Source organism: Phyllopteryx taeniolatus, chromosome 9, assembly GCF_024500385.1.
Source record: "Phyllopteryx taeniolatus isolate TA_2022b chromosome 9, UOR_Ptae_1.2, whole genome shotgun sequence".
NCBI lineage: Eukaryota > Metazoa > Chordata > Actinopteri > Syngnathiformes > Syngnathidae > Phyllopteryx > Phyllopteryx taeniolatus.
In genome coordinates this window covers 29,839,216-29,858,450 of record NC_084510.1, presented here as the reverse complement: position 1 = coordinate 29,858,450, position 19,235 = coordinate 29,839,216, and the positions used below count along the sequence as shown (strand labels likewise).

The following is a 19,235-nucleotide window of genomic DNA, read 5'->3' as shown; positions in this document are numbered from 1 at the left end:
GTGGCTTCTTGAGACTTTTGGTGGGTCGCCTCATGTTGAGCAAATTTCCTGTTGCCGAGTGAAACGACAGGCTTCGGGGGCTGAACAAAAAATGGCCGCTTCAAACCAAAATGGCAGACTTCCTGTGTCTTTTCGGCCATTGTTGGGGGTGTACTCATACACGATAAATAAATATTTAATATTTTCATTTTAGTAAAAAAAATTAAGTAAAATGTGTGTGCGCGCATGTACGTGTAGAACCAGGGCAGCCAAGCTTTGTCCGCTGCAATCTGTCCAATCAACGCCAAGGAGACTACACGTACTGTATTACACACGCACGCACACACGTGCACGCACACCGGCGAGACAGGAAGGAAGCCTAACAGCCCGGTGACCGAACTTCCTGTGCAGCAGCAGGTCGTTAGTTTGCTTCCTGTGTCCACACGTGCACGTCCCGTCCTCGCTAAATCATCATCCTTCTCTTCCCATTATGGGAATTGTCCGCACGTTTGCTCACTTTTTGTGACAAACAAAATAAAATAAAATTAAAAAAAATTATATATATATATATATATATATATATATATATATATATATATATATATATATAATAATAATGTCGCGCCTGGGAGGGGCGTTCCTCCACACCAAACCCAAACGAGCACGCCCTGATGGCGTCACAATACTATCATCAATGAAATAATAATAATAAAATAATAATGCCAATAAACTAAACTAATAATGCACAGTAAAGGTTGATTAAGCATTTTTTTTTCGTATTCTGTACTGTAAAATATGTAATATATTAACTTAAAAAATACAAATATATAGTGAAGCAATTTACATATGCCAATCAATAACATCATATATTACATGAGAGCTAGAAGATAGAAACTACATTGATCAATACAAAGTATGAGATACTAAATGAAATATTTACAAGAAACAAATGTTCAGAACATTTATTTTTATTTTATTTTTTTTTCCCCAAAATGATCAATTTCATCCATTTTCTATTGAGCACGTCTTCAACGGGGCAAAATTGCATAGTCGAATCCATGAAATTTTCCAAGGACATCCACTTCCATGCCTTTCTGTGACTCTTCCAGTGTCTGTTTTGCAACCCGCTGCTGACACTGAGTGGCCACTCCCCTTTTTGCACCGCTTCAAACCGGATGTTCTCGAAAGGAAGTGGCCACTCAGCTTTATCAGCGTCAGCTTGTCATCGGCGTTTCTATTTTGGGGGAGTTCCTGAATGGATCCCAGCACCCCTGAATTTCGGAGTAGTGCAGTGTATACTGTATATATATGTATTATCTCAATACATTTCGTATTATTTTAATCTGCTAGGGATTCATAAGTGCGCAATCAACAAGGAAGTTGGGAAAAGGTCGTCTTGGAAGTTGATGCAAGATGTTTTGCTATGTTTATGAATGTTGTATCACATGTCGTGTGTATGAATGTGTGACGTGTCTGCTGCCTGACGACGGATCGACTCAGTATTGCAGCATCGAAACCCCGCCCCCTCCTCCCCCCCCCCCCCCTCCCACCCTTCCCGCCCAGCGCGATGACGTCACATCGCGAAGAGTCGACCCAAACAAAGGCGAAGTCGCTCGCTCACTTCTCGGTCGTCCCGGTCCGGATAAAAAGTTCTACCGGACCCGCACCGGACTCATCTATTTGGCTTCAAAAGGGAGCAGAACACGACTAAAAAGTCCGCTTTCGGATGTAAAACAAACTCTTTCTGCCTTGGTTTGCGCAACCGAGAAGCAGGCGTCACACCCCGGCCAGCCCGTTCAGCGTTCCCCGGGAGCACAGCTGCCGCTATGGCCGCGACGACTCGTCCTTAACGGGGCTTGTCGTTGTCGACCTCCGCCGGGTTCTATTGGATCTGGAGGTGCCGTCCAGTGCAAGGTAAGACTTTTACTTTAAAAAAAATAAAATAAAATTTAAAGCACTTTAAATGACCAAAAAAAACACAACTTAAATTAAAAAGGCTAATTTTGATAAGAAGTTGGATACAAAGTAGTAATTTAAGCAGGGCTTTTCAAAATGGTGAAAACATCACCCACCCCCAAGAGGAAAACGATCAGAAATGGGAAATTAAAATGTTTAAATCATGTGTACAAATTTATTTTTACAATACTTTTTTTCTCATTGTGATGCAAAAAAAACAAAAACAAAACAACAACAACCAAAAAACAAATCATCTCAAATCAACAAGAGGGGCAATATGGTGGTTTAGAAGTTTGTGCATTTGCCTGACAGTTCTGTGGTTCAGAGTTCGCGTTTGTATGTTTTCACATGGCTTGTCTTTGCACATTACAAAAACATGCACGTTCAGTCAATTGACCACTCTAAATTGTCCCTAGGTGTGAATGTTTTAAGGGCCTTTCAATGATGAGAAGTAGGAACAGTATTTCAATTTTGGGAGTTGGGTGCAGGGTTTCATAAAGTGTGGTCCATCCACGAGCGTGTTGTGAAATATCAAATGTATCGGCTGAAATGATGCTTACAATCAATTCATGCAGGTGTTTTTTTTTTTTTTTCTTCATCGCTCGTGAAAAGTGTGACCCAAAATATCCTGCCTATATCTGACTGATAAATGTTTGCGTAACTCACGCTGTTAGTCAAATAATTGAATGAGTATTGTGTTCAATTGCACTCTTTAGCGACCCAAGAACCGTTTTGACCAATTCGTACGCATTCATCAAACCTGGACGGACATTTTTGTCAACCCCAAGAACGTTTTCAACTGGGATGTAGCTACTCTTAATCCGACCAAGAAAAAGTGAATGTGCCCCCCCCCCCCCCCCCCAAAAGTTTCCCGCTGACGCGTACTTTCATCAATCCTATAAAAGTTTGAATCAACCCTGAAAGTTTCACACTGACGCATAATCAAAGTCGAGAAAGTTTTGGGCTGCTATATTAGTGCTGACAGTGAGGAGCATTATGACATCAAGTGTCAGTCACATGGCAATTAGTTTGTGTGTCATTGTGAAACTGAAGGTCCAAAAACCCAACCTTCCCTGTGTGTGTGTGCTTTGTGTTTGCGTGTGTCACAGGATGTTGTTTCCATGGTGACTCACTCTGCTTGTTTAACCAGAGCAGGGTTGGTCAACTGCGTCTCTTTAAAACGAAGGAAAACAATAAATCGGTAGTTTTCGGGGAATACGAGCGCGCTTGTTGACGGGTTGGTCGGTGTGTGTGTGTGTGTGTGTGTGTGTGGTCTCGCGTGCATGTGCGGCGTGTGCGGTCGCCGCTATTTAAAACGGTTAAAACTATAAAGCGTTGTGCTCTGATGCAACGATCTGAAAGTGTCTGTCAGCTTACAGGAAGTTGCATCATGGAGCCTATAGACATGCTAACGCGTGAGGGGCACAGTTGGAGTTGATACCCGCACGCGCCCTCCCCACTTTTTACCGCGGCGATATTTATGGGCCGAAGGGAAACCGCAGAGGGCGCGGTTGAGTAGAGACTTAAAATTCAGGTTCTAAGTGTCATTTCAAAGACGCCATTGTTGGCACGTCGGCCATTCAAGCTTCATTCAGCAAACGGTCATGAAATATGCGCGAAATAACCACATTCATACGCGAGCTGCTACGGCCGCCACTGACGCGCGGGCGTTTAGCGCGCGGTTTGGCTAACGGCTAGCCAGTTAACAGCCGGCCGCTTACCCGGCCGGGTTCACCGACTCTACGTTCTCGTTCGCTGACTCGCACGTCACGCACAAACTCAAACTCACTAAAAATATTTTACTGGAACGGGAGGATGGCGACCCCAAGTGGAAAGCGATAATACATCACGTGTACATTTTGGTGTTTTAATAAGGCCAATATCCAATTTGATTATTGGAAAGGATCATCTTTAGAATCATCGATAAGAAATATAAGCCGAGCATGAATTCCCCATGTATATTCGGTTTGCTATTCACAAATTCACCAACAGGGAGCTGCCGCTATTGACACCGACCCTCGAAAGGTTCAGCTTCAAACCGTCACGTCATCAACCTGTCGGTATGCCAGGAAGTCCGCTAACCCGTTTTGCACGTTTGGTCACGCGACGTTCCGCATATAGCCGATTGCCTCTAGCTGCCATAAGATGGCAGCAAAGCACTACTTAGGTCGAATGGAACGTGTGTATGTCTCAACTCACTGCAAACATACACTTTGGCGGGAGTATAAAGAGGCCTTTAATCAGTTTTAAGTTGTTGTAGCTTCTGGAATGTCAACAAGCCATTTCTCTCCTCCAATCACAGATGAGTGTGGGCGTGGCCGAGCGCTGTTTAAAGAGATTACTCGACGAGCCCCAGGATGCGTCGCCCAAATGCAAAAGAGTCTGTCCGGACGTTCCGCCGCCGCCTCCTCATCCTGACGCGAGCCCACCGCTTCACCTCAGTCCAGCCAAAAGCCCCTCCCCTCAGTCCAACCAAAGCCAATCGAAAGTCCGGGTTGGGCCTTACTTCCTGTTTGAGCGCTGCGAGGGCGAGGACACGTACAGAGCGGTGCACGCCGCCACACAGCAGCAGTACACGTGTCAGGTAACATTCGGATGCATTCACTCACTCTGCTTAGTCACTACATAAGGATGTTGATATAGTGGACCTAAATAGATAGATGGATTGACAAAAAAAAAAGAATTTACAATCAAGAAATTTAAAAACAATTTTTTTTTTTTTTTCATATGTACATTTTTGGCCAGGTAATTTGTATATAAAGATTCAAATGGCTGTGTAAAATGTGGAAAAAAAATAATTAACAAAAAAATTATAATTTGCTTGTTTTAATTGAGAGTTTAGTAAGTATATATTGTAATTAACCAATAGTTTAATTTATGATTTTTATTATTTTACTAATACTTTATATTATTTTATGATTGAAAGCGGCAATAATAATAATAGTATTCACAATAAGCAAATTGACCAATTATTTTATATGAGCAATGCATTTTTTTCAAATGTACATTTTTGGTCAGGTCATTGATAAAATAAAACAAATTAACTGAAAGAAATGTATACAAATTTGACTTACATTTTAATTCATCATGAATTTCATACTTATTGTATTATAATAAACCAAATTGGATGTTTAACATATGTAATAAAATTTGACTCATACTTTTTATAACTTTTATTATTTAGAAGAGTGGTCCTCAAACATTTTCCACCAAGTACCACCATTGACTTAAAGTCATCCATCCGTTTTCTGAGCCGCTTATCCTCACAAGTGCTGGAGCCTATCCTATGTTTTAAAAATGAAAATAATAAATAGAATAAACAACAGATAATAATAAACTTATACAATAAATTTTTTGGAACGATAAAATGCCATGTGATATGTTTGGCCTATAGGCTGCCGCCAATGCTCCCCGCTCACCTAACCCACCCGGTTGCCACGGTTACAGGTCTTGCCCCTGTCCAGCTACCAGGAGAAGTTGGCGGTCTACGCCCGGCTGGGTCGCCACGGCAACATCTGCGGCCTCCTGGACACGGTGATCCGGCGGGACGGCGCCTACCTGTTCCTGGCCGCCCATCACGGAGACATGCACGCGCACGTGCGCAGCAGCAAGCGCCTCGGCGAGGAGGAGGCGGGGCTCGTGTTCGCGCAGATGCTCGAGGCCGTGGCGCACTGCCACCGCAGCGGCGTGGTGCTAAGGGACGTTAAGCTGCGCCGATTCGTCTTCACCGACAGATTCAGGTGAGTCCAACCACGGCCTCGGAACCCGGCTGGCCTGGGAGCGTCTTCCCCCGAAAGAGCCGGACGAAGTGGCTGGGGAGAAGGAAGGAGGGGCTTTTCTGCTTGGGCTGCTAAACCCGCACCCCGAGCCCAGAAAAGCGCAAGAAAATGGATGGATGGATTTTTGTTGTTTGTGGAAGGTCTTGGTCCTTAAACCCCTGCGAATTGCTGGGGTTGACTAACTTTAGATCGGGTATCAGATTTGTGCAAAAAGGCCATTTTGCTCAGCCCTAATTGTATTGTACTATATAATTCGACCAACCATGAAAGTGACATTTTCTTCTCCTCCGCAGGACCCGCGTGGCCCTCCTCGGCCTCACCGACTGCGTCCTCCTTCAGCGCGGCGACTCCGACTCCATGACGGACCGCCACGGCTGCCCCGCCTACGTGGGCCCCGAGCTCCTGGCCAGCGGCAAGGCGTCGTACTCTGGCCGCGCCGCCGACGTGTGGAGCCTGGGCGTCTCCCTGTACACTATGCTGGTCGGACGCTACCCCTTCCAGGACACCCGGCCCGCCGCCCTCTTCGCCAAGATCCGCCGCGGGGCCTTCAGCCTTCCCGCATGGCTGTCTCCGCCGGCAAAGTGCTTGATCGGATGCATGCTCCGAAAGTCGCCCGCCGAACGCCTGCGGGCTTCCGAGCTGCTGGCGCATCCGTGGTTGAGCGATCGCCGCACGCTGCCGCACGCGACCCAGCGGCGCGCCTCGGGCCGAGCGCCGGAATTGAGACACGAGGACGACGACCAGGTGGTGCCCACGTGTGCCGAAAAACACTAAAAAAAAAAAAAAACAATCATAAACTACACACTACTCCGGAGTCCTGGATTACCCGACCCTCAAGTGCCTTCAGCTCCCTGCAGCTCCGGCTCCGTTTGAAAAACCAAATACTCTTTTATATTTTACCGATATATTTGCGAGGGACAGGGATCGAGCCCTGCTGCGAATAGTGAAAATCTGTGTGAAATTTATGCCCCACCCCCCCAAAAAAGATAGTTGTCTATAAATGCCACAAGATGGCGGCAAAGCACTATTTGGAATCAAAATGAAACGCCACATCTTACGTCAACTTAGTTTCTTGACACCGATATTTTAATATATTTAAGCATCTAAGGCAATTGAGAACAGTTTCTGTTTCATAATGCTGACTTAACTGCAGAAAGCAGAACAAAAAGATGCCGGCAAAGCACTCTTTTCGTGTAAATGAAACTCCCGAACTCACTTCAACATAGTTCCTTGACAACAAGTTGCCACAAGATGGCGGCTTAGCTCCATGACACTAAGATGCCACAAGATGGCAGCAAAGCATTATTTTTATCCGAATGAAACTCCTCGACTCAATTCAGCGTCGCTCCTTGACGTCAAGATGCCACAAATGAAAGTCCTCAATTCACTTCAACATTGTGGCCAAAATACAAATTTTTTTTTTTTTTTTTTTTTGTGGTGAAATATGTAATGAGTAGGTTATCCACTACATAGTTCACGATGTAAAACTCCTAGTGATCAAAATCCCTCTACAAAGTGATAAGGTAGGGAATAAATGAATGATTCTGAACACTTCAGCTTTTTGTGAAATGCCCTCAAATGCTCCAAGATGGCGTTGAAGACCTGTCTAATAGAAATGCAGTGCTTTGGCCCGACTTTGTGACATCCTGGTGCCAGGGAACTATGACTTTACTTGAATTAATCATTTAATTGATTGAGGAGCTTCTATGAGACAAGTAGAAAAGTAGTGCTTCGGTGCCATCTTGTGTCTACTACATGTCATAAACCTTTTTTGTGTGTGTGTGGGGGGGGGGGGGGGGGGGGGGTGTCAATTACTCGCAGATTTTCGCTATTCGAGGGAGGGCTCGCTCCCTGTTACATATTCACAATTTGTGTTGGGAGCAAAATGCATATTTGTCCCAAAACTGCGGTTCCAACCCCAAATTTGAAAACAGCAACCTCTTGTTCTGCCAGAGTTCTCCTTTTCCCCTCACTAGACTGACGTGTGGTTGTAGTGTGTGTCTTATGTTTACGCCGCTTGCTCCCGGTCTACCTCGGTTCTTGTCATTTCGCTTCGTTTCTCCAAGCTAGTCCCCCCCCCCCCCCTCACCTGACTCTTGACATGTGGTCGCGCAACAATGTTTTGTGTTAAAAGGTTTGAATTTTCCCACCACAAACTGACTTGGAAGCAGCCGATGTTTATTCGAGGCCTACTGTTAAGAAAACAAAACAAACAAAAAAAAGCCCACTTAAGAGCTGCAAAATGAATAAAAATGTTTCACAAAATGTTCTGTTTTGTTTGTGTTCTGTTGTACCGTTGAATTTTTTTTTTTGGGGTGATTGTTCAGAATAACAAAAACTATTGACTGAGTGTTCATTTCCTCACAGAAAGATGCCAGAAAAAAAAAATCCGAGCCAACGGATTCAGCGCGTATCGGTCGACTAATCGCTAATCGCAATGTGTTTTTGGCATGGCATCTTCCGATTTGCAGAGAACTTCCGCCTCGCCCGTCTGCTGATACCGCTCTCGATCAGGTTGGATCGGAAAGGAAAGTGAGAGTCGTGAATGTGACATCTGATAAGTTCCGAAAGACAGCCGTTGTTCATAGCGCCTATTTTCCCTACACCAGTGATGGTGATTCTGAAGGCCCTGGGCAGATTACTTGGATGTGGCAACACACAGAAGCTTAAATCTGATTGGACAAAAAAATCTAAAACAACTGGAAGTTGGATATTCAAGATACATGCTATGAAATGAAGACAAACAACTATTGGAAATAAATGAATAAATATTATTCTCTATATATTTTGTATTATATTATACATATAATATCAATATTAATAATCATCCTCAGTGTCACAGTTTGTCTTCTTTGCAAATGGATACGCACTGGAACACATCTCTGGCACAAATGTAGGGCTGTTCCGTGGTGCATTCGGTAAGACTCCATTGAAACCCTGTCATAAAAAAAACACACCAAAACAAATGGTTCATCTAAAACACTTTGGTCAACATTCACACAATATAAAAGGACATTTGAAGTCAAATGGATGGAAATGTCCTTCTCCCGAATCAAGGTGAAGGAATAATACGATTACCGTTTATCTGAATCGCTACACAGCCCGCGGGGAGAAATTCCTGAAGCTCAAAGTCGAAAACTACGTTTGAGCCGTCAGTCCACATCGGCTCGCCCTGAAAGACGAATATTGCAAAAAATGCATTTAAGTAGATTTTGTAACTTTTATGTCCAAGACATTTTTATTGAATTTTCTGTATTTACACCGCAGTGTTTATTATCACACTGTGCATAAATGTTTTTTTTTTTATTATCTTTTTTTAAATTATGGAATAAAAAGATTCAAACTATGTTAGATTATTTCGAATACTTGAAATGATATGTTCCAGTGCTTTGCATCGATGTTTCACCTGCACATCCGTGTAGAGTCCAATCCAGACGCCGTTTTCTTTGAAAGGCACTTCAATGAGCTCGTTAACCACAACAGTCTGCAGATGAGTATGAATGGACGCTAGTTTCCCACCGGAAAGTTTGCAAGCGCTCTAATTGGACAAAAAAAAAAAAAAAAAAAAAAAACATCAACAATCGTTGCCCGTTTCAAAGGTCCTTTCATGTACAATTCATGATGAGTAAAGTTGTTCCCCCCCCCCCCCCCCCGCCATCTCAGAAATCATATTTTGGGTGATTAGCACCACAACTTTTCAGAATTGCTTCATACCTCTGCTTGATCAAATGTCAGATATTCGTCTTTGTAGATGTAACAGCGATTGTTTAACTGAGTCCAGCCCTCAGGGCATCTATCACCTGCAACAAAACAAGTCAACACTGTGTTACACTGTGGTTCTGTTCATTTTTCACAAACTCACCTGTTCGCATTTAGTTCTGTGGACTCCATCCTCAGCAGTTGCCTAAAAAAAAAACTCACCCCGTTGTGTTTTTTGTGTGCTCTGAAACAACCTAAGATGCTGCCGAAGCAAGAAGTAATGGTGCTATCACCCTCCAGTTGATCAAGGCGTGCCGCAAGGCTCAGCAATTAGTCCCCTTTGCTTTGCTATCAAAATTCACCTACCCAAGGCAAGTTTTACTTGACAACATGGAATTTTGTCCGCATGCATGTCATGGGTAGACACACAAAAAAAGTCTGAAAATGCTATGCCTAAAAAGAAACAAGAAGCCTGCCATTTTGGTCATTTAAGGGTTATAGATTTTCTCCAATAGCTACCAAATGAAAGCCTCGCATAACAAACAGAAGGGGTTTTTTTTTTGTACTTTTTTCCAGTGGCTACCAAATTTAAATCTTGTATACTAGACAGATGGTCCAAGATACATTACAAAGCATTTGAGTTTTTGTCATTTCTTGAGGGTGACATCTTGTGATTATAATTACTGCTGATGCAAGTATGAGTCAGTACCCACTTTTCGATGTTGATGCATCCTGTGATGGAGAGGAAAACGATGTCAGCGGCGATCGGACAGAACGACTGATCTTGTTCAAGTTTTAATATCGTAATCTTTTGAGCTATGATAAATTCCTTATTTTAAATAGGTTGTCTTCATCTACAATGAACAGTCATATACATTATGACTCACAGCCCCAGTGAACAGTCGACTGCTCCCGCAAATGAGGAGCAGCAAGGTAAGAGCGAACGGCATCTGTTGAGTGATGCACAAATTCATGTGTTTTACATTTAGAAATAATGACGTCGCATGGAGAAAAAAAAAAAAAAGAGTAAAAAGTCAAGGTCTCACCTTTGCAGTGGAGATGCTCAATGCCGAGGACAGGGACGGGTCTTCTTTTTATATGTTGGCCACGATGTAAAGTGACTTGTTGGGCGAGTTCTACCGCAAAGAAACCGCTTTCGATTTACACATATGCAGGAATGACGATGAAGACATGACGTCGCCACTCAAATTTCCTCCTCGGCTAAAGGTTGACGCACGTTTCCGGATGTTTCCCACGAAGACTTAATTACGTTCTGAAACAAAAAGGCAGATAACTATAAACAATCAATCGCAAAGCAAGTCAAACTAGTCTAGTAGCATAACAACCAATGTTGTGGTTGTTACGTTGTGGTCGGTTAACATCACTTGACAATTGCAATGTGGGCATGAAATTCATTGCGGTGTGCTACATCGCTACCCAACTGTATTGTGGGCAGTTCTGATCTCCTTTAATGGAATAGCTATCGAAACTCTCCTCACAAGCTAAGTTAGACACCACATACCGCGCCGTCACCCGCTTCAACAGCCACTACTCTGAACTGGACTTCCTGGTCAATTGGCCCTCTCTTCACGGGTCCATGTTTATCTATGTTTATGGTGTTCTGATAGAGTCCGACCTGACTTTCAACAGTCGTAGCAAATCAATTACTAAAACTGCCTCCTACCATCCGAAGAACATATCCAGAGTGAAGGCTTGCATGTGTCAAGCAGACCAGGAGAAGCTCATCCATGCTTTTATCTCAAGTAGACTTGACTATTGCAATGGTCTTCTGACTGGACTCCACAAAAAAGGGCATTAAACAGCTGCAGCTCATTCAGAATGCAGCAGCTCGGGTTCTGACCAGAACAAAGAGCTCAGAACATCTTACTCCAATTTTAAAGTCTTTACAAAATGCTTGAAATCATGTAATCATCGTCTGTTGGTCAGGGAGTGTGCAACTGTGGAAAGACTGCAGACCATGTAAGAAGTGTACTTCTCCAATTAGGCTCAAGAAACTTTATAAGAACGCGACGGTGGGTGGGAAGTGTCAAAACAATTGTGAGACCGTTTTAGAGTTCAGAGAACCTCTTCTTTTCCTTTCGGCTTGTCCCGTTAGGGGTCGCCACAGCGCGTCATCCTTTTCCATGAGAGCCTATCTCCTGCATCCTCCTCTCGAACACCAACTGCCATCATGTCTTCCCTCACGACATCCATCAACCTTCTCTTTGGTCTTCCTCTAGCTCTCTTGCCTGGGAGCTCCATCCTCATCATCCTTCTACCAATATACTCACTCTCTCTCCTCTGGACGTGTCCAAACCATTGAAGTCTGCTCTCTCTAACTTTGTCTCCAAAACATCGAACCTTGGCTGTCCCTCTGATGAGCTCATTTCTAATTTTATCCAACCTGGTCACTCCGAGAGCGAACCTCAACATCTTCATTTCCGCCACCTCCAGCTCTGCTTCCTGTTTTCTCTTCAGTGCCACTGTCTCTAATCCATACATCATGGCTGGCCTCACCACTGTTTTATAAACTTTGCCCTTCATCCTAGCAGAGACTCTTCTGTCACATAACACACCTGACACCTTCCTCCACCCGTTCCAACCTGCTTGGACCCGTTTCTTCACTTCCTGACCACACTCACCATTGCTCTGGACGGTTGACCCCAAGTATTTAAAGTCCTCTACCCTTGCCATCTCTTCTCCCTGTAGCCTCATTCTTCCCCCACCGCCCCTCTCATTCATGCACATATATTCTGTTTTACTTCGGCTAATCTTCATTCCTCTTCTTTCCAGTGCATGCCTCCATCTTTCTAACTGTTCCTCCAGCTGCTCCCTGCTTTCACTGCAGATCACAATGTCATCTGCAAACATCATGGTCCACGGGGATTCCAGTCTAACCTCATCTGTCAGCCTATCCATCACCACTGCAAAAAGGAAGGGGCTCAGGGCTGATCCCTGATGCAGTCCCACGTCCACCTTAAATTCTTCTGTCACACCGACAGCACACCTCTCTGGGTACTCTGTCGTAGGCTTTCTCTAGATCTACAAAGACACAACGTAGCTCCTTCTGACCTTCTCTGTACTTTTCCATCAACATCCTCAAGGCATATAATGCATCTGTGGTACTCTTTCTAGGCATGAAACCATACTGTTGCTCGCAAATACTCACTCTGAGCCACAGCTCTGCACATCACCTTTGTTCTTAAAAATGGGCACCAGTACACTTTTCCTCCATTCCTCAGGCATCTTCTCACGCACTAGAATTCTATTGAACAAGCTGGTCAAAAACTCCACAGCCACCTCTCCTAGATGCTTCCATACCTCCACAGGAATGTCATCAGGACCAACTGCCTTTCCATTTTTCATTCTCTTTAATGCCTTTCTAACTTCCCCCTTACTAATCATTGCCACTTCCTGGTCCACCACACTTGCCTCTCCTACTCTCCCTTCTCTATCATTTTCCTCATTCATCAACTCCTCGAAGTATTCTTTCCATCTACCTAGCACACTGCTGGCACCAGTCAACATATTTCCATCTCTGTCCTTAATCACCCTAACCTGCTGCACATCCTTCCCATCTCTATCCCTCTGTCTGGCGTGCCTGTATAGATCCTTTTCTCCTTCTTTAGTGTCCAACCTCCCATACATGTCATCATATGCCTCTTGTTTTGCCTTTGCCACCTCTACCTTTGCCCTGTGTCGCATCTCAATGTATTCCTTTCGCCTCTCCTCGGTCCTCTCAGTGTCCCACTTCTTCTTAGCTAACCGTTTTCCTTGTATGATTTCCTGTACTGTGAGGTTCCACCACCAAGTCTCCTTCTCTCCTTTCCTGCCAGAAGATACACCAAGTACTCTCCTGCCTGCTTCTCTGATCACCTTGGCTGCAGTGGTCCAGTCTTCTGGAAGCTCTTCCCGTCCACCGAGAGCCTGTATCACCTCTTCCCGAAAAGCTGCACAACACTCGTCCTGTCTCAGCTTCCACCACATGGTTCTCTTCTCTGCCTTTGTCTTCCTAATTTTCCTCCCCACCACCAGAGTCATCTTACACACCACCATCCTATGCTGTCTAGCCACACTCTCCCCTACCACTACCTTACAGTTGGTAACCTCCTTCAGATTACATCGTCTGCACAAGATGTAATCCACCTGTGTGCTTCTACCTCCGCTCTTGTAGGTCACCCTATGTTCGTGCCTCTCCTGGGAAAAAAGTGTTCACTACAGCCATTTGCATCCTTGTTGCAAAGTCTACCACCATCTGTCCCTCCAAGTTGCTTTCCTGGATGCCGTACTTACCCATCACTTCTTCATCACCCCTATTACCTTCACCAACATGTCCATTACAATCTGCACCAATTACGACTCTCTCTCTGTCTGGGATGCTCAGAACTACATCATCTAGCTCCTTCCAGAATTTCTCTTTCACCTCTAGGTCACATCCTACCTGTGGGGCATAGCCACTAATCACATTACACATAACACCCTCAATTTCAAATTTCAGCCTCATCACTCGATCTGATACTCTTTTCACCTCCAAGACATTCTTAGCCAACTCTTCTTTTAAAATAACCCCGACTCCATTTCTCTTCCCATCTACACCATGGTCAAATAATTTCAACCCTGCCCCTAAACTTCTAGCCTTACTGCCTTTCCACCTGGTCTCCTGGACACACAATATATCAACCTTTCTCCTAATCATCATGTCAACCAACTCCCGAGATTTTCCTGTCATAGTCCCAACATTCAAAGTCCCCACATTCAGTTCTAGGCTCTGTGTTTTCCTCTTCTCTTTCTGCCGAAGAACCCGCTTTCCACCTCTTCTTCTTCTTTGACTTCGACTTCGACCCACAGTAGCTGAATTTCCAACAGCGCCCTGCAGGTTGACGGCGCCGGTGGCGGACGTTGTTAACCCGGGCCACGACCGATCCGGTATGGAATTCTTTGGATGAACGCTCATATTTGTTTGGCAAGGTTTTAAGCCGGATGCCCTTCCTGACGCAACCCTCTGCATTTATCCGGGCTTGGGACCGGCCTACAGTTTGCACTGACTTGTGCCCCCCATAGGGCTGCATTTTTAGAGTTCAGAGAACAAATTGACAAAAGTCGAAATAAATGTACATTTCAGAACACAAATGAACAAAAACCCGGACAGGGAACGTACCATATCACATATTGACGCATTATTAGGATTCGCACTTTCCTGGCAGGACACGCCCTGCTCCAATATCACTGGCTGCAGGCCATCCGCCGCTGAGCTACAATTGGCTGCTGTATCCCGGTAGAACCCGTCCTGCTGCTTCCAGACGGTTGGTTTCGAGTTTTGTTCATTTGTTCTCTGAAATGTCAAATTGCTTGAACAACTGAGCCTTTCGGGCACGCTCCCAACTGTTTGTATACGAGCAATTCAAAAGTCATTTTTCGCAATATGTTATCTCACGAAGATCATGACAATTCATACACGCTAAGCCATTTCATGAATTGTTAGTCAAAGATACAGTGAGCATTACAGGTCCACTCCGGTTTGGTGGCCTCAGAATTGCATCTCTGCTTTTTTCTTTTTGCGGATGATGCGGTTCTGTTGGCTCCAACTCTCACCGGAGCGGTTCGCAGTGTGAAGCGGCTGGGATGAGAATCTGCACCTCCAAATCCGAGACCGTGGTCCTCAGTCGGAAAAGGGTGGCGTGCCCTCTCCGGCTCGGGGATGAGATCCTGCCCCGAGTGGAGGAGTTCAAGTATCTTGGGGTCTAGGTTCCTACCCTCACCTATGAGTAGAGCCGCTGCTCCTCCGCATCGAGAGGAGCCAGATGAGGTGGCTGGGGCATCTGATTCGGACGCCTCCCCGGTGAGGTGTTTTAAGTGTGAATAAAATCCTTAATATTGAGTGACGTGTACTAGTGGTACATTTTTACTTTTCATGTACAGTAAACAAAATTTGTAATAAATAAACATGACTATTCACGGGGAAATGAGTTTGTTCTTTTGTTTATGAACTAAAACTTTTTCATTTACCTAAAAATTTTGCCTAAATTCCTCCCTGGATTTTAACTACTTGACAATGTAAAGATGAAAAAAATAAAAATCACAAAACAAATAAAGGAGACATGCAATTTTAAAGCGTTTCAAGGTGTGTTGATAAAATAAAATGGACATTCTTGGGTCATCACATCAAGCAATTCAAATTTCAATTTGCATATTATGTTGCAGCACGGCGACAGCTTCCTCAGTGCCACGTTTGGTCTCCTTTGCAAATCGATACACACTGCAACACATCTCTGGCACAAACATAGGGCTGTCTTGTATTGCAATTGGTCAAATCCCATGCAAGCCCTGTAATGAAACACGCAAAAACGCTTACTGAAACATGTTTTGTCTTCAGTATGAAAGGACATTTGACATAAGTTGAACTAAGTGGCCTTCTCCCTTACAAAAGTGAATAAATAATACCATCACCATTTGTCTGAATCTCTAAACAGCCCACGTCGGGCCATTCGCCGGAAGCTTCATCAGTCCATATTGTTTTGTCCTGGAGACCAATATTGACCGTACATCAGTCGTTAGCGTTCGTGGATCTCGCAGGAGAGAGATGAGAGTCACAAACATGTTATAAAGACACAACATTATTATATTGTCCAAAAGCCTCCCGGACCCTTCGCATCCCGGTCACCGGCTCTTCCGGCTCCTTCCCTCAGGTAGGCGCTAGCGATCAATGCAAACTAGCACTAGCAGACATCCCAACATTTTCTTCCCTCTTGCAATCAACTTCTTAAACAGCTAACGTTTGTTTTTGATGAAAACTACATTGCGGTATTTTAAGGTTTGCGAACCACCGCTTTAAATGATATGTTCCGCGGCTTTGTGTCAATGTTTTTACCACCTCGATGTTGGAGGGTCCAATCCAGACGCCGCTTACGTTGACAGGCGCGTCAATGAGCTCATTAACCACAACACTTTGCAGATTAGTACGGATGGACACCAGATTCCCACCGAGAAGTTTGCAAGCGCACTAATTGGACAAAAAAGAAACATCAAAAAGAGTTTCAAAGGTCATTTCATGTACAGTCAACCAAAGTGTGCCTCAGGGCTCCATGCTTATCCCCCTTCTGTTACCAAGGGCTGCACTTTCCCTGAGGTTAGTTTTCATTGCGATGATGACGCCACCCAAATCGTATCATCTCAGGCTGCTTCGTTGGGTGGAGATGCAAAAACAAAAGTCTCAATGAGCCGAGCCATTAGAAGTCTGCCATGTTTGTTCTTCTTGGTGGCCATTTCTGTTTCAAGCTCAGTGAGTAGCTTTCTGTATTGCGCCACTTTGAACGGGAATGAGGGATTCCAAAATAAAACAGAAAATTTTCATTTTGGAATAATGCTGTAACGGAACAAAAGCTGGAAGAAGTGAAGCACTGCAAATGCTTTTTGGAAGAGTTGTCTATTCATATGATAAGCAATTAGTTGTCGATTAATTGTAACCCATCTAAATTACAGTAGAAAACAGAAACGGAGCAAATGATTTTGGGTAATTAGCAATGCTGTTCATTTCGGGCATCTGTGGCATAAACATCCCATTTGTTTAGCACTCTATTGTGGTGCGCATCACAACGCCGTCGCAGAATTCTTTCATACCTCTGCATGCTCAAACGTCAAAGATTCATTTTTGTAGATGTAACAGCGATTGTTCAACTGAGTCCAGCCCTCTGGGCATCTATCACCTGCAACACACCAAGCCAACACGTTACACCGATTTCAAATCTTTCTTTCAGAATCAGAATCATCTTTATTTGCCAAGTATGTCCAAAAAAAACACACAAGGAATTTGTCTCCGGTAATTGGAGCCGCTCACTTAGCAATAAGGGTTGCTAGTTATCTGGTAATGCCGGTACAATGTTTTTTTTGACAATTGTGCAAAAAGATGCAGAGTCCTCTAGCACTTTGAATGACTAATATAGCAATAGTCCGGTACAGTACCCATTGTGCAAAGGGCACCGAGACTTCAAGCGAGTAGTGCGGTAATCTGGGACAATGTTGATTGTGCAAATGTTGCAGATACTCCTCAATCAGTGTGCAAATGGAGCAGATGCGACTCTGGCATGGCCAGTATTGGTCAACAACAGATATGCAACTAGTGCAGCGTGGCGGGACTACTACAGTGAGTGCACAAGTAAGATATAATTGGCCCGACAGAAATGTGACAGCAAACTCAGGCAAAAAAAAAATTGGCAGCATGTTGCAATGGAATTGGAGGTTGGCTGTTTAAGAAGTTGATTGCAAGGTGTAATGGCGACTGCTTTCGACATAAAGCAGTCGCCGTTACACCTTGTTACTGGCCACTAGCTCTATAAAGTCTTGTCTGTGGTTCACTATTCACAAATTCACCTGTTTGCATTTTTGTCTTCTTTTGGGGAACCCATCCTCTGCTATTACCTAAAAAAAAAATCCCCTTCGATTCCGCCAAATCATGTAGTAATTAGTGACAAGGAAGTATATGTTGAAGTGATCCTCTGCATCCTCTCAACAGCTTTGTTTTCACTCCTGGCGTTTTTGAACAGCTTATTACTGAGTCCACTCATACCTCGCTGCCAGTTCATCACCATCCAGTCATCCAAGGCATGCCACAAGGCTTGGTAATTAGCCCCCTTTTGTTCACTATTTACAGATTTTATTTGCAGAGCTTTCAAAATTCAACACCCAAGTCCAGTTTTACTTGGCAACATGAAATTGTTGGCATGTCTATCATGGGTAGAACCACAAAAAAAGTCTCAAGAAGTCAGCCCCAAAAAGAAACAAGAAGTCTGGCATTTTGGTCATTTTGGGGTAAAAAAAAATAAAAAAAAAAATCAACTCAACCTCGGGATTTTGTCCAATTCCACCAAGTATAAACTGCATATAATAGACAGATGAACAACTCTAATGGGAAAATATTAGATTTTTTTTTTTCATTCCTTAAGGGTAAAGTTTAATAACTCAACAGAGAATATTGTATGAGTGAGTCACAGGTACTGTACCTACTTTTTGATGTTGATCCAGCCTGGGCCCACTGTGAAGAAGAGGAACACGATGTCAGCGCCATTGTTCAGATCGGACAGAACAATTGATGTTACAGTTTAAGTATCGTAACATTATGACTTATGATTCTTTCATTATTTCTCTTTTTTTCTTCCCCTTCATTTACCATGGACATATATATTGATTTCCACTCACAGCCCCAGTGACCGGTCCGCTTATTCCACAAATGAGGAGCAGCAAGGCAAAAGGCATCTGTTGAGTAACGCCCACATTTCTACAGTACTGCGCGGTTTACATTTAGAAATAATGAAGTCGCATGAAAAACCAGTAAAAAGTGGAGGTCTTACCTTTGCAGTGGAGATGGTCGATTCCAAGGGCAAGTGTTCATTTTTATACGATCGCTGCCACGATGTTAGGTGACTCACCTGGGCGGTTCTGCCACAAGGAAACAAAAGCCATCTAACTCAAAATCAAGGTCACACCGGTTGACAATTTATCAAAAATGCTTATTACTCTTCTTTTTTTTTTTTTTTTTTGGCAATTCAGGACAGGGTTTGGCCCCTAAACCTTGTAAATACAATTACTCCATTCTATCAACTAGTGACAACATTACTCCCAAATTTCATCCATCCTTTTACATATATATTTTTTATCATTATTCCTCATAAAGGTTACGCTGAGCGGGAGCCAGGGTAAAATTTGGCTGCATGCTTTGAATGGGCAGAAGCAGCACCATCTGCTGGACATATACATACTGCAACTACTAAGTCCCTCCATTTTCTACACCGCCTGGATTTACAAATATGTAGGATGATGATGACGACG

At 43.9% G+C, this 19,235-nt stretch overlaps 3 protein-coding genes across 5 annotated transcripts; 1 reads left to right on the top strand and 2 right to left on the bottom strand.

The window, feature by feature from the left end:
• Positions 1-1,377: 1,377 nt before the first annotated feature.
• On the top strand, positions 1,378-7,981 carry LOC133483896 (tribbles homolog 3-like). Its single transcript, XM_061785740.1, has 4 exons — positions 1,378-1,893; positions 4,238-4,519; positions 5,383-5,675; positions 6,008-7,981. The coding sequence occupies exons 1-4, from the start codon at positions 1,393-1,395 to the stop codon at positions 6,486-6,488; spliced, it is 1,557 nt and encodes a 518-aa protein (XP_061641724.1). The 5' UTR covers positions 1,378-1,392; the 3' UTR covers positions 6,489-7,981.
• Positions 7,982-8,464: 483 nt separating this feature from the next.
• LOC133483897 (galactose-specific lectin nattectin-like) lies at positions 8,465-10,928 on the bottom strand. 2 transcript variants are annotated; one of them, XM_061785741.1, is made up of 7 exons: positions 10,460-10,928; positions 10,301-10,363; positions 10,127-10,145; positions 9,429-9,514; positions 9,121-9,252; positions 8,793-8,886; positions 8,465-8,651 (listed from the first exon to the last, which is right to left on the bottom strand). In XM_061785741.1, exons 2-7 carry the CDS (start codon positions 10,361-10,363, stop codon positions 8,551-8,553), a joined length of 495 nt encoding a protein of 164 aa, XP_061641725.1. In that variant the 5' UTR covers positions 10,460-10,928; the 3' UTR covers positions 8,465-8,550. The 2 variants fall into 2 exon arrangements, with proteins under 2 accessions (XP_061641725.1, XP_061641726.1); XM_061785742.1 differs by lacking the exons at positions 10,127-10,145; positions 10,301-10,363; positions 10,460-10,928 and adding an exon at positions 9,577-10,120.
• A 4,510-nt stretch (positions 10,929-15,438) lies between these two features.
• LOC133483653 (galactose-specific lectin nattectin-like) lies at positions 15,439-18,832 on the bottom strand. 2 transcript variants are annotated; one of them, XM_061785146.1, is made up of 7 exons: positions 18,758-18,832; positions 18,606-18,662; positions 18,414-18,441; positions 17,031-17,116; positions 16,285-16,413; positions 15,861-15,933; positions 15,439-15,737 (listed from the first exon to the last, which is right to left on the bottom strand). In XM_061785146.1, exons 2-7 carry the CDS (start codon positions 18,660-18,662, stop codon positions 15,631-15,633), a joined length of 480 nt encoding a protein of 159 aa, XP_061641130.1. In that variant the 5' UTR covers positions 18,758-18,832; the 3' UTR covers positions 15,439-15,630. The 2 variants fall into 2 exon arrangements, with proteins under 2 accessions (XP_061641130.1, XP_061641131.1); XM_061785147.1 differs by lacking the exon at positions 18,758-18,832 and having other exon boundaries at positions 18,577-18,630.
• Positions 18,833-19,235: the final 403 nt, after the last annotated feature.

Excerpts from the sequence above, each read along its gene's own strand:
- LOC133483896 (XM_061785740.1), top strand. The coding sequence starts at position 1,393 with ATGTTTTGCTATGTTTATGAATGTTGTATCACATGTCGTGTGTATGAA. Across the intron at positions 1,894-4,237 it reads GAGGTGCCGTCCAGTGCAAG|ATGAGTGTGGGCGTGGCCGA; the intron begins GTAAGACTTTTA and ends CTCCAATCACAG. Across the intron at positions 4,520-5,382 it reads AGCAGCAGTACACGTGTCAG|GTCTTGCCCCTGTCCAGCTA; the intron begins GTAACATTCGGA and ends CCACGGTTACAG.
- LOC133483897 (XM_061785741.1), bottom strand. The coding sequence starts at position 10,363 with ATGCCGTTCGCTCTTACCTTGCTGCTCCTCATTTGCGGGAGCAGTCGA. Across the intron at positions 9,253-9,428 it reads TGACATTTGATCAAGCAGAG|AGCGCTTGCAAACTTTCCGG; the intron begins GTATGAAGCAAT and ends TTGTCCAATTAG. Across the intron at positions 8,887-9,120 it reads GACTCTACACGGATGTGCAG|GGCGAGCCGATGTGGACTGA; the intron begins GTGAAACATCGA and ends TTCGTCTTTCAG.
- LOC133483653 (XM_061785146.1), bottom strand. The coding sequence starts at position 18,662 with ATGCCTTTTGCCTTGCTGCTCCTCATTTGTGGAATAAGCGGACCGGTC. Across the intron at positions 18,442-18,605 it reads GCGGACCGGTCACTGGGGCT|TGGGCCCAGGCTGGATCAAC; the intron begins GTGAGTGGAAAT and ends TCTTCTTCACAG. Across the intron at positions 16,414-17,030 it reads TGACGTTTGAGCATGCAGAG|TGCGCTTGCAAACTTCTCGG; the intron begins GTATGAAAGAAT and ends TTGTCCAATTAG.